We start from the raw sequence: 15,099 nt of genomic DNA, 5'->3' as shown, positions 1-15,099 counted from the left end.
TCTTTCTTTCTTTCTTTCTTTCTTTCTTTCTTTCTTTCTTTTTTTGTTTTTTGAGGCAGGGTTTCTCGGGGGCTTTGGAGCCTGTCCTGGAACTAGCTCTTGTAGACCAGACTGGCCTCGAACTCACAGAGATCCTCCTGCCTCTGCCTTTCAAGTGCTGGGATTAAAGGCGTGCACCACCACCGCCTGGCCCCCCACTAGTTTCTTATGTTTGCCAATTCTATACTGTTTCTAGATGGACTTGTAAAAATCCTTACTATAGCCAGGCGGTGGTGGCGCACGCCTTTAATCCCAGCACTAGAGAGGCAGAGGCAGGGGGATCTCTATGAGTTTGAGGCCACCTTGGCCTACAAGAGCTAGTTCCAGGACAGGCTCCAAAGCTACAGAGAAACCCTCTCTCAAAAAACTAAAACCAAATCCCCCTCTCCCCCGATTCCTTACTACTGTAACACCCAGAATACCCACCAAAGTGTCTAAAAATACATGTAAAGCCCAAGAATGCCAGAAGGGGTGCTTCCTTCAGCCTGCCCCAACTACATACATGTCAGCCTGCCGGCGGAGCCACTGCTGACATGCGCTGCTGTCCTGGATGTACTGGAGAACTTCTGAGAGCATGGTACGTTTAAGGCGCTCCTCCTCTCTAGTCTTCTTCAGGTGATCATATGTCCTGGCACCTGGAGGGGCAGAAGACACCTGACTTCAAGGAAAATACAGCAGAGTCAAAGGGTCTTCTAACTGAGCTTAACCAACATTGCCACTTCAGGTTTCCTTTGCAAAACTGCTCTCATAACTTTTCCCAGGAGTCAATGTATGTCTGAGTCTGAAATATGTCATACTTGGTTCTACTTTTTCCATTTGTGAGTGGATCTGACTCAGGGCTCTGAACATCTTAAGATAGTACTATACCACTAAAGTATACAATCGGCTACTTGAAGACATATATATGGACATATATTCTTCCATCAAACCCAATTCCAATTTTTGTACTACAACTTTCCTCTCTATCACATATGCACAGAAAGCAGGACTAGGCAACCAGACTGATTTATCAGAGTCCACATATGTTTCTTATGCAACAGAAGGGTTATCTAGTGTCTTCTATATATCAATAAAGTTATACAGATTTCAGACTACCATACCAGTGGCTCTAACCAATTCTTTTGTTGTTATTTTTCTTTTCTTTTCTTGGTTTGTCCTTCCTTCCTTCCTTCCTTCCTTCCTTCCTTCCTTCCTTCCTTCCTTCCTTCCCTCCCTCCCTCCCTCCCTCCCTCCCTCCCTCCCTCCCTCCCTCCCTCCTTCCTTTTTGGTTTTTTGAGACAGGGTTTCTCTGTGGTTTTGGAGCCTGTCCTGGAACTAGCTCTTGTAGACCAAGGTGGCCTCAAACTCATAAAGATCCCCCTGCCTCTGCCTCCCAAGTGCTGGGATTAAAGAAGTGTGCCATCACCGCCTGGCTTTCTCACCAATTTTCAAGAGACTTAAAGAGCTAGTAAATAGAGGAGTCAGAACTTAACCATAAGCAATCCAGTCTCTTGTGTGCTTGTTTGCTAGGTCTGAACACAGGGTCCTGCACATGTGTGGTAAGCATTCTAAATGCTGATAGACACCCCAGGTCTATGCTGCCTAGTCACAGCCTTTTCTTACAACCTGGCTCTTTTATTAACTAGCTCTTTAATCTCTTTTTTCTTTCTTCCCTCTGAGACATAGTTTCTCTCTGTAGCTTTGTAGACCAGGCTATCCTTGAACTCACAGATAACCACCTGCCTCTGCCTCTCGTGTGCTGATTAAAGGCATGAGCCACCACTGACTGGCTCTTTAATATCTTTTTTTTTTTTTTGATTTTTCGAGACAGGGTTTCTCTGTAGCTTTTGGTTCCTGTCCTGGAACTAGCTCTTGTAGACCAGGCTGGCCTCGAACTCCCAGAGATCCGCCTGCCTCTGCCTCCCGAGTGCTGGGATTAAAGGCGTGCGCCACCCCCGCCCGGCTCTTTAATCTCTTTAAGGCTTGATTAATTCATTAAATAGAAGTGATGATATCTCTTAAGCGTGTCATGTTATCCAATGATTTGAAAGTAAAATATATTCCATAGACCTGGTACATGTTAAATGACAGATATTTACCACTATTAAAAAAGTGTACCAGCACCTTAAGTAAACTGGATGTAAGCACTTTGGCCTCAGTAAGTCTGGTAAATAAAAAATGATTATATGCATAAATAAAATTTAAAAGACTGAGGTTAAAATCTGGAACGTAAGGATCACACACACCACTCTACCTCACTCTCATGGATGTTTGTGTCTGTAGACAGCCTCACTCTGTAGTCCAGGCTGGCCTAGAATATGCTAAACAGACGTGGCTGGCCCCAAACTCAAGTTATCTTCCTGCCTCTGCCTCTCCAGTGCTGGAACTAAAAATGTGAGTTACCATGCCAGGCTAAGATTTTTTTTTAAAGAACCACAGTAGACTCCTAATTTTAAAGCACTGTTTCTTTTTGCTGTGTGCCATAACTTTTATTCTGTCCTGATAAGCTAATGATATTTATAGGAACTGAACAGATGAAACTTTACTAGGAAGTCTGTAAACTCAACTGAAAAGTTATTTTTTTTTTTTTAAGTTTTCAAGACCTCAGAGATTCACTTTGTACCTGCAAGTCACTGGCACTTTGACAGTGCAGACATCGGGAGCATACTTACTACAAAAATTGGTAATGCCCGCTGTCCTATATTCTTGGAGTCTCTTGATTTCCCTCCGGAGTTCAAATTCCACTGTTTCCCCAGGAGAACAAAGGACAAAAATTGTTAAAACAAATCAATGTCAGAGAGCGGCTGGGTGTGTTTCAGCAGTTCTGCCATATGTAAAAGGTGGGGTCACTTCATCTCAGGATACATTTTACTTTGAACATCTCATCAGAAATACCTCCCACGCCTTTAATCCCAGCACTCCTAAGTGGTGGGAGGCAGAGGCAGGAGGATCTCTGTTAGTCTGAGGCCAGCCTGGTCTACAGAGTGAGTCCCAGGGCAGCCAAGACTACACAGAGAAACCATATCTTGAAAACCCAAAATAAATAAATAAGCTAATTTTTTTTTTAAAAATGCAGTTAAAATGCAGCATTCCTGTTCTGCGCCAGCACTTCTACTCACCCATCCACGCTCTCTGATGCGGTTTGTCTGTGGAGACCCTGCTGCATGGTTAGGACAAAGCTTTGCTCAAACCCTGGTTTCTTTTTAGCTTTTTCCTATAGGGACTAAAGAGCGCTGCATTTTCTATGAGCCACAAATTGCTGCTGAGCACACAGCTCAGACCGCACTGTTGGGTATTCTGTGACAGAGCAGTCCAAGCTGGGTGCTGAAGGAAAGCCATGCACAGGGTGACACATAAGACAGGAATGATATAAAGTAGGACAGGAAGCAAAGGTTAAGTCACTAGATACCAACCACACAAAGAATGACAACCAAACAAGGTGTTTCCTGAGGACAACCAACCTGGCCCAGGTAAATGCCTGTGATTCTTCCTAAGAAATATGTGCACCATGAGAGCAATGGTAAAGCACTTTTCAGAAAAATCACAATACAACAAAAAAACTTTCCAGAACTAAACTCTCTCATGAGGAGAGTATAGAAATAAAACCCCAGTGCAGGCTGCCTCAAAGTCTTAGGCCTTCCTGCTTAACAACTTCAATTTTTTATAGTGGAAAATCCAATTAGAATTGGGATGAATGCTCTTGGGAATACCAGAGAAAGGCCAGAGGAAGATGGAAATATTGTTTCCATGAGCCAACAACCCTGTTCCCATGACTGAAACTAATTTTAATATTAAAATATTTATAAGCGATACTATGATGTTTGGAATTGGCTTCAAAATAACCAGCTTATGAACAAGAGGGTAGGGGAGTTCCTAGTTCCCTTCAGATGAAGCTGGATGGGTACTATATCGAAAACCACCGAAGTTGGCTACACAGACACAGGAATTCACTGTGTTGTTCCCTCTGTAAGAAGTAAAAACTGCTACATATGGTAGTACATATCTGTAAACCAGTTCTTAGAAGACAAAGGCAGAAGGACTTGCAAGTCAGTCTGAGCCTAGGTTGGATTACTCAGAAAGTTCCAGGCCAGCCCAGGCTACATACACAGCAAGACCCTGTATTAAAACAAAGATAAAAACAAATAAAAGACACCAAAAATAAAACTAATAAAAACAGAACACAATAACAATAAAAAAAATCCCCTAAAATAATAAAAAAAAGCCCTGCATTAACTTATAAGTTACTAAGTTTTCTCCCTCTTTGGCATGTAGGGTTGTGCATATGTGTGGTATATACATAAACTCAGAAATCAGGGGGACATGGGTGTCCTATTCCATCATTTCCCACCTTATTCCTTTGAGACAGTTTCTTACTGAGTCTAGAGCTAGGTGCTGGCCAGCAAACCACAGCAACACCCGTTTCTACCTTCTACTAGACTATTGCGGACAAATACAGCTTTTCATGTAAGTGTTGGGATCTAGACTTAGGTCTTCATGTTTATGCAGCAAGCACTCTTACCCACTGAGCTATTCCCCTGCCCCTCACTAAGCTTCTAATCTCCTTACACACACACACACACACACACACACACACACACTTCCAAAAAACACCTACATGCATGGCTTTCAATGAACTTGTCATGTTCCACTGGTCCCACAATCCTTGCAAATCGCCTCATTGTTTCATAAAGGTCTTGGACCTCCTTGGGATACCGCCGCTCCATTACTAGAAGAAGTGAAACATAAGGTCACAGAGAATGTAAGCACTCCTGAGTTTCTGGTATTATTTTTTAAAACAAGCAGTAAAATGCAAGGACATTTTCCTACCCTCACATGACTAACATGCCCATTACAACATGCAAACAACAGCTGACAATGCAAATCACTAATCGTAATTACAGCATCACAGCACCTCACAAAGGAATGCTGTTATCATGGAGATCATCTCTACTACTAAGTACTATTGATGTCCTTGTTCATGTCTTTTAATCTGCACGAGACAAGGCAGAGGACCAGGCATTGTTGTCACAAGAGAGAAGGGAATTACAGGCAGAATCTATGTTATCAGAGAGAGCTCTGGCTAAATTTCTGCTGGATTAATGGAGGAAAACAAGGAAAGCAAAGACATAAGAAACCTTCCAGCTAGTACGGACGCATGAGCCTAAATAATCCCAGAACTTGAGGTAGGCAGAAGACCTTCAGAAGTCTGAGGCCAGCCCTTCTCTAGAATAGAGACTTCCAAGCCAGCCAGAGCAAATAGCAAAATGTTGTCTCAAAAAAGAAAAAAAAAAAACAACTAAAAAAAAACAAAGGTCAATCAACTATGTGCATGTCATCCCGTGCAACAAGCTGATTTATTTAAGGCACTCTTCCAACTGTGAGACACCTCCAACCCCTCTGATCTTCCTACAAAAAAAAAAAATGTTTTAAACATGCACAAGTGCTCTGCCTGCATGTATGCATGTGTGCCCACTGAAGTAAAAAGAGGTCATCAAATCCCCTGGAACTGGAATAATAAATAGATGGTTGTGAGCCACCACGTGGGTGCTGGGACCCAAATCCTGGCCCTCGGAAAGAGCAGCAAGTGCTCTTAACTGCTGAGCCATCTCAGCAGCCCTACAAAAATGTTTTCATAACCTGAGACCAAGGTTATGTTTAACACATAATTTTGAAACATGACTGTCTAGAAAATGATCCATTAATATTCATGCTGTAATTACTATAACAATTAATTCTTAGGCAACGCTGTTGACTATAAATGAATAGCTTTTTACTGTCACCATGAATCAGAGCTGCCTCGAATGCCTTTGGTTTCATTTTGCTGGTTTCTGTACAAGGGATCAACATCACCCCAAACATGCTACACACCCCTCTGCTACTGGAGTTACCCACAAGTCCTGTGTCAGAATTTTCAAATTGTCCTAGGTAATGCTAGCTAGCATGCAATGTGGATTATGAGCACTCCCACAACAACCTGAAAGAACTCAACAGTGTGAGAAAAATTTAGATCAGAAAAAAAAAAAATCAGCTCATACTCACATCGGAACTTTCTAAGATTGACTAATCCATGATCTCTTATAATCCTAGAATGAAAAACCACAATAACGTATGTATTAAGAGTAAGCTTCAAATTTTGCGTGTTTTATATGTTATTACACATCCTAACTATTAAGAGGTGGAACATTAGGGTCCAGAGAGTCAAGTGTCCACATACTTCTGAATTAGCCTCTAAATGGAGAATGGCACACTGTCCTTCTCGGGGTATAGAGGACACTCACAGATGATTCAGTAACCAGTGACAAATGCTGAAAAATAAGTGCTTGTCAAGATGACTGAGAAGGAAATCTGTCCATATCATGAGACTAATCTACACAATTTATTGAAATGATAATTAACAAGAGTCATTTAAGGGAAACTACTAGCCTTGAAAGGACACACTGATCGCACATTAAGCATTTACAACCATACGTTTACATACTTTGAAGCCACTTGAAATAAATATAGATTAAACATGCTTAAATGAGAGAGCATTATAAAACATAACATTTAACAGCAACTCTTAACAACCGAATTCTGCAAGATCACATGGTAAGCTACAAGTGGAGCTTCTTTTTCTTCTAATTTTTTATTCATTTTACACACCAACTACAGTTTTCCTTCCCTCCTTTCCCCCACCAATCCACTCTTCAGAGAGGGTAAACCCTCCCATAGGGAGTCAACAAAGCCTGGCATATCAAGTTAAGTGGAGTGTTTTTGTTTGTTTGTTTTTTGAGACAGGGTTTCTCTGTGGAACAGTCCTGGCTGTCCTGGAACTCACTCTGTAGACCAGACTGACCTTTAATTTACAGAAATCTGCCGTCCTCTGCCTCCTGAATGCTGGGATTAAAGGTGTACGCCATCACTCCCGGCTATGTGGAGTGTTCTTATAGATAATATGTAACCAACAGCCCAAAGGTCAGAGAAAACAGGATGGCTTTTCTATACTTACTTTTTTCGTCTTTGCCTCTCTTTTAACCTGGAATGATAGATATCCACCACAGCCATCTTCAGAGCTATAAATACAAATACACATATATAAACATAAAAATAAAAGTCAAGACAAAAGAAAAAAAAAACCAACCCTGCCAAACAATTATGTTCAAGAGCTGGCTCCCGAGAGCTGGGAAAGTATGTACCACCATGCCTGGCTTACCCAAACCTTAACTATTCCATAAAAAGTTTCCTAGCACATAAAATTTCTCTATCAGTAAATAATAATTGTTATCATTATTCTGGTAGCACTGGCAACCAAACCAGACTAGGTAAGTTCTATATCACTGAGTTAGACCTCCAGTTCAAAAATGAGTGTTGTTGTAACTGTGCAGGATGCAGCTCAAGAGACAATGACAGGACAGCATTGATGGACAGTGTTGGCATGTTCCTAGAGTAACATCTTCAGGTGGGCAGCAGCATCTGTTTACAGCGCTTAGTTCTGCATTCTGTGATGCCACGCTTTGCTTGCCTGTGCATGCCCCAACCCTTTCTAGTTTTAGTCTCAGGGTAAACAAGAAAAGGACAAGCTGGAATCAGTACGACAGTCCTGCTCTTTCTTTCCCATCTTCAAAGTTCCTAAGGTTTCTGTTCTTGTCTCTTTTCACTCCTCACCTCACTCCTACAAGCTCTTTGGCTCCCAGGGTCCCACGTTCCATCAGACTACACTATCTAAAACTCTCACAATTATTTCAAGCAGCACATCCTGTTGGATATCCCTATTTACACAGCTTCCATTGCAAACTTACATATTCTGCTTCTTTCCCATCTTAAAACTCTTAACCACAGTTAACGGCATTATAGTAATCTAGTTGTTTAAGACAGAAACCAACCTGGAACCTCTTTCCCCTCTTCCTACATAGCCAGCTAGAGTCTTATCTAAATGTAATATTTCCCAAATGCATCTCTTTCTGTCTAATCCCATCACACAACTCAGGTATCTTGTTGTCCTGATGCTTCCTTATGGAAGAACTTTTTTTTTTTTTTTTTTTTTTTTTTTTTTGGTTTTTTGAGACAGGGTTTCTCTGTGGCTTTGGAGCCTGTCCTGGAACTAGCTCTTGTAGACCAGGCTGGTCTCGAAACTTATGGAAGAACTTTATCATACTTACTGACTACGGTCCCTGCCTTCTTCAACTCCCTCCCTCCAAATGGAACTAAGAGCATTATTTTACAACAAAATTTAATGGTACAGTTCATCTGCGTCTAATTCTTCAGCCACACCCCCTACTGACAGAGGCTCAAGCTCTACACAGTATGCACGGCCTTCCACTGTCTTGTTTCCTATCCTTCCCTCATAGGCTCCTCTATACCGTACTCAGAAAACCAGCTCCAGACTCCACAGCTGCTAAGAATAGATCTTAATGCATGTGGCCTGGGTCCAGAGCTAAGAAAAATAATGAAGCCATGACTTTTAATTTTCTGCATTCGGGAGGCAGAGGCAGGTGGGTCTCTGAATTTGAGGCCAGCCTGGTCTACAGAGTGAGTTTCAGAACAGCAAGAGAAACCCCGTCTCAGAAAAACAATGATCCTTCCACGTGTTGACTATCTGTTAGTGGCTTTACTTTTTCTGCTGCTCCTATCCTAAATCTGGCTTATTAATAAAAAATTTAAAGTTTTTTTTTTAACCCACAGGCAATTTATAATTAGAAGACCTCTAGGGTTACAAAATAAAGACTCATTATAAGCAATGCTAGAAGAAACTACAAGACATAACAGCACTATACTACTTAATAACCACCCTTCTGTTGAGTCTGAAAGCACTTTTAATTTAATGACTTTAGTACGTTCTGGAACTATCTTAAGAACTTGTTACCACCTCCTTAAGCTTCGTGTATTGTAATGTGTGTTCGGGTTTTTTCATTACTGAATATATTCATGGAAGAAAGAACTCCCAGCATTGCAAAGCAACCTGACGCACGACTTTTGAAAAACCAAAGTGCATAATCCAAGTGTCAGGAAATATAATCTTTAAATGAACTGGTGTGGGAGAATGGTCTGTATTCTGTCAATTATATTTTAAATAAACGCTGATTGGCCAGTAGCCAGGCAGGAAGTATAAGAGGGACAACCAGACAGGAAGTTGAAGCGGGTCAAGGAGAACAAGAGAATTCTGGGAAGAGGAAAGCTTGGTCCACAGTCATTGTGACCCATCCACAGAAGAAGCAAGATGTGACTGCCCCACTGGATAAGGTATTGAGCCACATGGCTAACACGGATAAGAATAATGGGCTAATATAAGTTATAAGAGTTAATAAAAAGCCTGAGCTAATGGGCCAATCAGTTTATAACTAATGTAAAACTCTGTGTAATTTCTTTGGGACTTAATGACTCTGGGAACCAGGCAGGACAGAAAACTCAGTCAACAATAAACCAGCTTTTCTAGCAATAAATTTGACTGTGTAAGGGAATATACACTTATCTTACAAAAGTAAGCTTCATTTCAAATTAAGAGCCCAGAGCCCCTGGAATGCTGGTAATTCAAAAGCACCACAATCTCATCTTTACCCCATACAGAGGTCCAAGTTCAAGATTAGCCTAGGACTGCAATGAGTCATGTTCTATTAGTTTTAACCCCCCCCCCCCAAATCTTATTAGGCACAGTAACTCAGACTTCATCTGGCTGAACCTCGTACTCAAGGCCCAGCCACCTTTCCCAGCAGTAGTCCCTGAAGGTTCCTCCACAGAGACAGCTTGAAGCCCACATTTCTACTCAAACCATACTATATGGTAGGGGGAAAAAAAAGACTAAAAAGAATTTATTTCTTTTATTGTATGAAGGTAAACAAAAAAGTCTCAAGCAATATACAATCCTGGTAGGCTAGGGGCAAGATAATAAATTTTAGCTGGGAACGGTAGAACATACATACAATCCTAATACTTGGAAGAAGTGTTAGCGTTCCAGTCCAACCTCTATTATATGAAAACCTGCCTTAAAATATATGTTTGTATATGTATATATGTGTGTGTGTGTATATATATGGAGATGAGTTTTCAAACACTTTAGGTAACAAACTTGTGGGTTTTTTTTTTCCCTCCTTTCTTTCTGGAGACATTCTCACTATGAAGCCCTGGCTGGCCTAGAACTAACTAGGAAGGACCTTGTTGCCCTCGAATTCACAGAGATCTGCCTGTTTCTGCCTCCCCAGTGCTGGGAACATTATAAACTTTAAAAAAAAATTATTTATTTATTATGTATACAATATTCTGTCTGTGTGTATACGTCCGCAGGCCAGAAGAGGGCACCAAACCCCTTTACAGACGGTTGTGAGCCACCATGTGGTTGCTGGGAATTGAACTCAGGACCTTTGGAAGAGCAGGCAATGCTCTTAACCTCTGAGCCATCTCTCCAGCCCCAACATTACAAACTTTTAAGAATAAAATCGTTCTTGATTTGGGGCTTGTTCCATGTAATTGTCCTGCTACTACAGACAATCCACACCCTGCCTCTATTTAACAGGGTGGGCAGGCTGTGGAAGGGATACGAAAAAGGAAGAAAGCAGGTGTCTCTGACATGTATATAATGAAGTTGCTTATGAGAATAGAAGGACTGAGAAGTAACAATTCCAAACAGAAGCGAACAAAAGTAGTAATAGTAGAAACACTTCAAGAACTCACATTTAGGTTCTTTAAATCCTTCACTTCACTTATTTATCCATTTAGATAAATTCTACAGAAAAGAAGTATCTTGGAGATTTGTGCAAATTAGGGATAATTTTGATAAGAACATTTCTGTAATTCTGTAAAACACTAACTTTACCATGTTGTTTCCCAAGCCTTGTGTAGGAATGACTAAATTAAAATGAGAAAGTCTTAAGACTGTACTACAAAAATAATCTATAAATAAATACTGTTAACCACTGGCTCTACTGCTTGATCATTTTAGTGCCCCTGGCTCCAGGCAACAAGGGAAGAAAAGAAATCGCAGCAATGGGAGGAGAACTGGAATTCTTTAAGAGAAAAATTAGTATTTGAAACTACCCCCTTTCCTTACAAAGCACACTCAGCTGCAAAGATTGCAAGATCTTTTTTTTTTTTTCGAGACAGTTTCTCTGTGGCTTTGGAGCCTGTCCTGGAACTAGCTCTGTAGACCAGGCTGGTCTCAAACTCACAGAGATGCGCCTGCCTCTGCCTCCCGAGTGCTGGAATTAAAGGTGTGCGCCACCATCGCCCGGCAGACTGCAAGATCTTAACAACCTGGGAGGCACTGAGCAGGATGGAAATGAGAAGGCAGGCACAGCGAGAATGAGATTCATTAGTTCACAGTCTACTCTGAGCAGTTCAGAGCTCCAGGCATAAGTTGCCAGACAAACTAGCCAGAGGCCACTAAAGAGAACCACGCAGAACCTACCCACTGACATGAAGTCCTGAAATTTCAGCTCTGGGGGAAGAATAGCTGCCCTGTGATTACACTGGGGACTGATAGTTTCCAAATGGCTGGCCTTAAAATATTTCAAGAAGTGGGCAGAAGACAGAGGCAGCTCCTTCCCACTGCAATGTATTTCTAACATTGTTCAAAATAGCTAACAACATGTTTCTGTTTTCTTGACAGAAGGCACTTACTGCTTGCTTGGCAAGAAAATCAACTGAGAGGAATGAACTGCAGAGGCCAAACAAAACCCTCACTGCAGGACACAAACACAGACCTGTACCTCAGGTAACCAAAACCCTCACTGCATGGGCACAAACACAGACCTGTACCTCAGGTAACCAAAATCCTCACTGCACAGGCACAAACACAGACCTGTAACTCAAGTAATCTTCAGAAGTAAAGCTTTATAAATTGCACCTGTAATCCCAGAATTTGGGAGGTTGAGGCAGGAGGATTAGGTTCAAGGTCATTCTCTAAGCAAGTCTGAGGCCAACTTGAGCTACTTGAGATTCTGCCACAAAAAAAAAAAGGGAAAAGACTGAAGAGATGGCTCAGAGATCAAGAGCGTTTGTAGAGGATTGTAGCTCAGTTCCTAGCACCCATGTCTGGTAGCTCAAAATGGCTTGTAACTAAACCAGGTGTGGTGTCACTTGTCTTTAATTCCAGCACCTGTGAGTTAAGACCAGCGTGGTCTACAAAGCAAGTTCCAGGACTGCTTCCAGGATATACAAATAAATAAGAGAGACTTGCAATTCAAGCTCCAGGGGGATCTGACATGCCTCGTATCTGTAGGTACCTGCACTCACACGCATATAAGCATGCACATATACAAACAGACATAACATGAAAGATTAAAAATAAAGTGTTTTTGTGATAGGGTCTCTACGCAGTCCTGGATGCTCTGGAACTCACTACACAGAGCAGGTTGACCTCAAACTCAGAGATCTTCCTGTCTCTGCATCCTGAGTGCTGGAATTAAAGGAGTGTGTCACCCTACCATGCATCAAATAAAGAAGTAGCTAAGCAGTGTTGCCTTTAATCCCAGCACCTGAATTTCAGGACAGTCAACACTACACAGTAAAACCCTGTCTCAAAAACAAATAAATAAAAAAATCAAATCGAAAACAAAACAAAATGAATGGCTAGGAAGAAGGCTCCAAGGGGAAGAATGACTGTTATGAAAGAGTAAGGACGTGAGACAAAATTTACAGAGCTCACGTAAAAGCTGGGCATGGCCGCATGTGTCTGTAAGCGCATACGGATGGGTCCTGGGAGCCTGCTGACTAGCCTAGCAAAAATGTGGAGTTTCAGGTTCCAAAAAGTCAGGTGGAGAGTGACTGAAGAAGACACCTGACATCTTCCTCTGGCCTCCTCATGAACATACATGGGTATATGCACCACACACATACGCCCCCGCCCCCACACCAGTAAGTGCTGTTCCTTCAAAAAATAATACAATTCTATCAATGGAAGACTATTGACCTAATAGTTAATGTCAGTTAGTAGGAAGTCAGATGCAAATTACTTAACTTTGCATATTTATTTGAATGTAAAAAGAGAACATTATCTATTCCTACCTCTCAGTGTGGAACAGCTACACAAGACTCCAAAGTGAGCCACAGAAAAGAAACAGCAACAAAAATATTAAAGATGTAAAGACTGAATATGGTAGTGGTGACTCTTGCCTATAATCCTAGCTCTTGGAAGGTCAACACAGGAGGATGGCCATAAGCTTAGGCTACAGTATAAAACCCTAACACAAAAACAAATAAAAAATAGGGCTAGAGAGATGGCCCAGAGGTTAGGAGCACTGGCTGCTCTTCCAGAGGTCCTGAGTTCAATTCCCAGCAACCACACAGTGGTTCTAATGAGATCTGGTACCCTTTTCTGGCCTGCAGCATACATGCAGACAGAACACTGTATATATAATAAATAAATCTTAGAGAGAAAGGAAGGAAGGAAGGAAGGAAGGAAGGAAGGAAGGAAGGAAGGAAGGAAGGAAGGAAGGAAAGAAAGAAGGAAAGAAGGAAGCAGACAGATACAACAGTATCCCAAGACAGCCTGGTCAACAGAGCAAGTTATAAGCTAGTCAATGACTCGGGAGGCAGAGGCAGGCGGATCTCTGTGAGTTCGAGACCAGCCTGGTCTACAGAGCTAGTTCCAGGACAGGCTCCAAAGCCAGAGAAACCCTGTCTCGAAAAACCAAAAAAAAAAAAAAAAAAAAAAAAGCTAGTCAATGGCGAGTTAGACCCTGTCTGGAACAACAAGCCAGAGGGAGAGAAGACAAATTGTATTAAAGTGTAACCCTGAGAAGCATTGCAAACACTGACTCAGCACATAGTGCCCAATGCCTCCAACTTGCCTGGGCTATGGAATAAAAACAAGAAAGTTGACCTATCCATAAGGTTTTGGATGCTGGGACACTTTAGGGGAAGGGTTATCTACATATTTAGAGATTTTCACAGATGAATGGAGGTAAGCATCTGCCTGAAAATCAATGTCACAAGACCAGAGTGTTGAGTTAATGACTCTTCTGTGCTTCTTTCTGAATCAGTAATAGCTTAGTTCAACAAAGTAAGAAACAGCACCACTTACAAGATTGCAGAACTTCCTTATTTTCTTCAGAAATTTGCTTCACAGGACAGGCCTTTCCTGAGCCCATGCTGGGAACTTTCTGGCATACTTGGAATGCAATTAACTATCCCTCTTATTGTATCCCATGCCTCAGTAATGGACCACAAAGCCAACTTGATTGGACAAATTCCATGAATCAATGTGAATCTTAAGGTGACACAAAGAAAGAGCTTATTGGCATAAGACCAAATTCCTTCCAGCAGTTATGAGTGAGGGAGCCTAAAAGGAATGTTGCTAATGCCCAGTCACATTGAGAGTACAATGGAATGGCATAACACCACCAATCCGCATTGCACACCATCATTCATCGTAAACATGTCCACCCTGACTCCCTGACTAATCAGTGTCACTCACTCTTTACCGATATGGAACACAGAACAGCAGGCAGAACTTCAAGGGCTTGCCTAAGATTCCACAATGACTCAGAAGCAAGCCCAAGCTTGAATCAATGTCCTGATTCTCACCAATCTGTGCTGTTGTAATCTGCTGGCCTGTCACCTGGGTACACTGTCCCTTTAAGAGACAAGCTGCACCCACTCCTAACCTTGGCTCCTCTTTAGCCAAGGAAAATAGGATCTCCCACCTCCTCTCCAGTTCTCTCTCTCTCCTCCCCACTTCCCCACTTTCTCCCCTTTCCCTCCATAACCCACTAAATAAACTCTATACCCAAACTGTCTTGGCATGGTATGGCTTATCTATCTGTCTCCAGCCAAGGACTCAAGTGACCCTAGTGGAACCAGTCCCCACCCCACCTCTTTATAAATAACATGTGCCCCCCTACCCCCGCTATGTGCTAGGTATGCTTAAAAGCTCCTTCTTGTTCCTTCATGAGCTCCTGGAACCCCTCACTTGGTGCTCTAGGAGATGGCTGGGAATAACACGTACCAGCCATAACCATGCTGCCAGAGAAGCTACTGTAAGAGTCCAGAGTCATAAAGGAGGCACCTTTATGGTGCTGCCAGGAAGGCACCTCTGTGGATCTCCAGGGCTTCTGAAATAGTCTCTTTTAAAAAGCACCTATTTGTATATTGTTGGAAGGCCTTGCTGTT

At 42.0% G+C, this 15,099-nt stretch overlaps 1 protein-coding gene across 3 annotated transcripts in view; it reads right to left on the bottom strand.

Moving 5' to 3' along the window:
• The window catches only part of Tada2a (transcriptional adaptor 2A), a 50,192-nt gene that overhangs the window by 7,075 nt on the left and 28,018 nt on the right, over positions 1-15,099 (bottom strand). For 2 of the 3 annotated variants that reach the window (XM_075991309.1, XM_075991310.1), the window contains 5 exons: positions 7,007-7,070; positions 6,058-6,101; positions 4,634-4,744; positions 2,691-2,762; positions 542-674 (listed from right to left, as the gene is read on the bottom strand). In XM_075991309.1, coding sequence (XP_075847424.1) covers positions 542-674; positions 2,691-2,762; positions 4,634-4,744; positions 6,058-6,101; positions 7,007-7,070 — 424 coding nt within the window. The remainder of the gene's footprint in view (positions 1-541; positions 675-2,690; positions 2,763-4,633; positions 4,745-6,057; positions 6,102-7,006; positions 7,071-15,099) is intronic. The other variant, XM_075991311.1, reaches the window with a different exon arrangement.

The sequence above is a fragment of the Microtus pennsylvanicus genome, chromosome 11, assembly GCF_037038515.1.
Source record: "Microtus pennsylvanicus isolate mMicPen1 chromosome 11, mMicPen1.hap1, whole genome shotgun sequence".
NCBI lineage: Eukaryota > Metazoa > Chordata > Mammalia > Rodentia > Cricetidae > Microtus > Microtus pennsylvanicus.
This window is presented reverse-complemented; position numbering and strand designations above follow the sequence as displayed.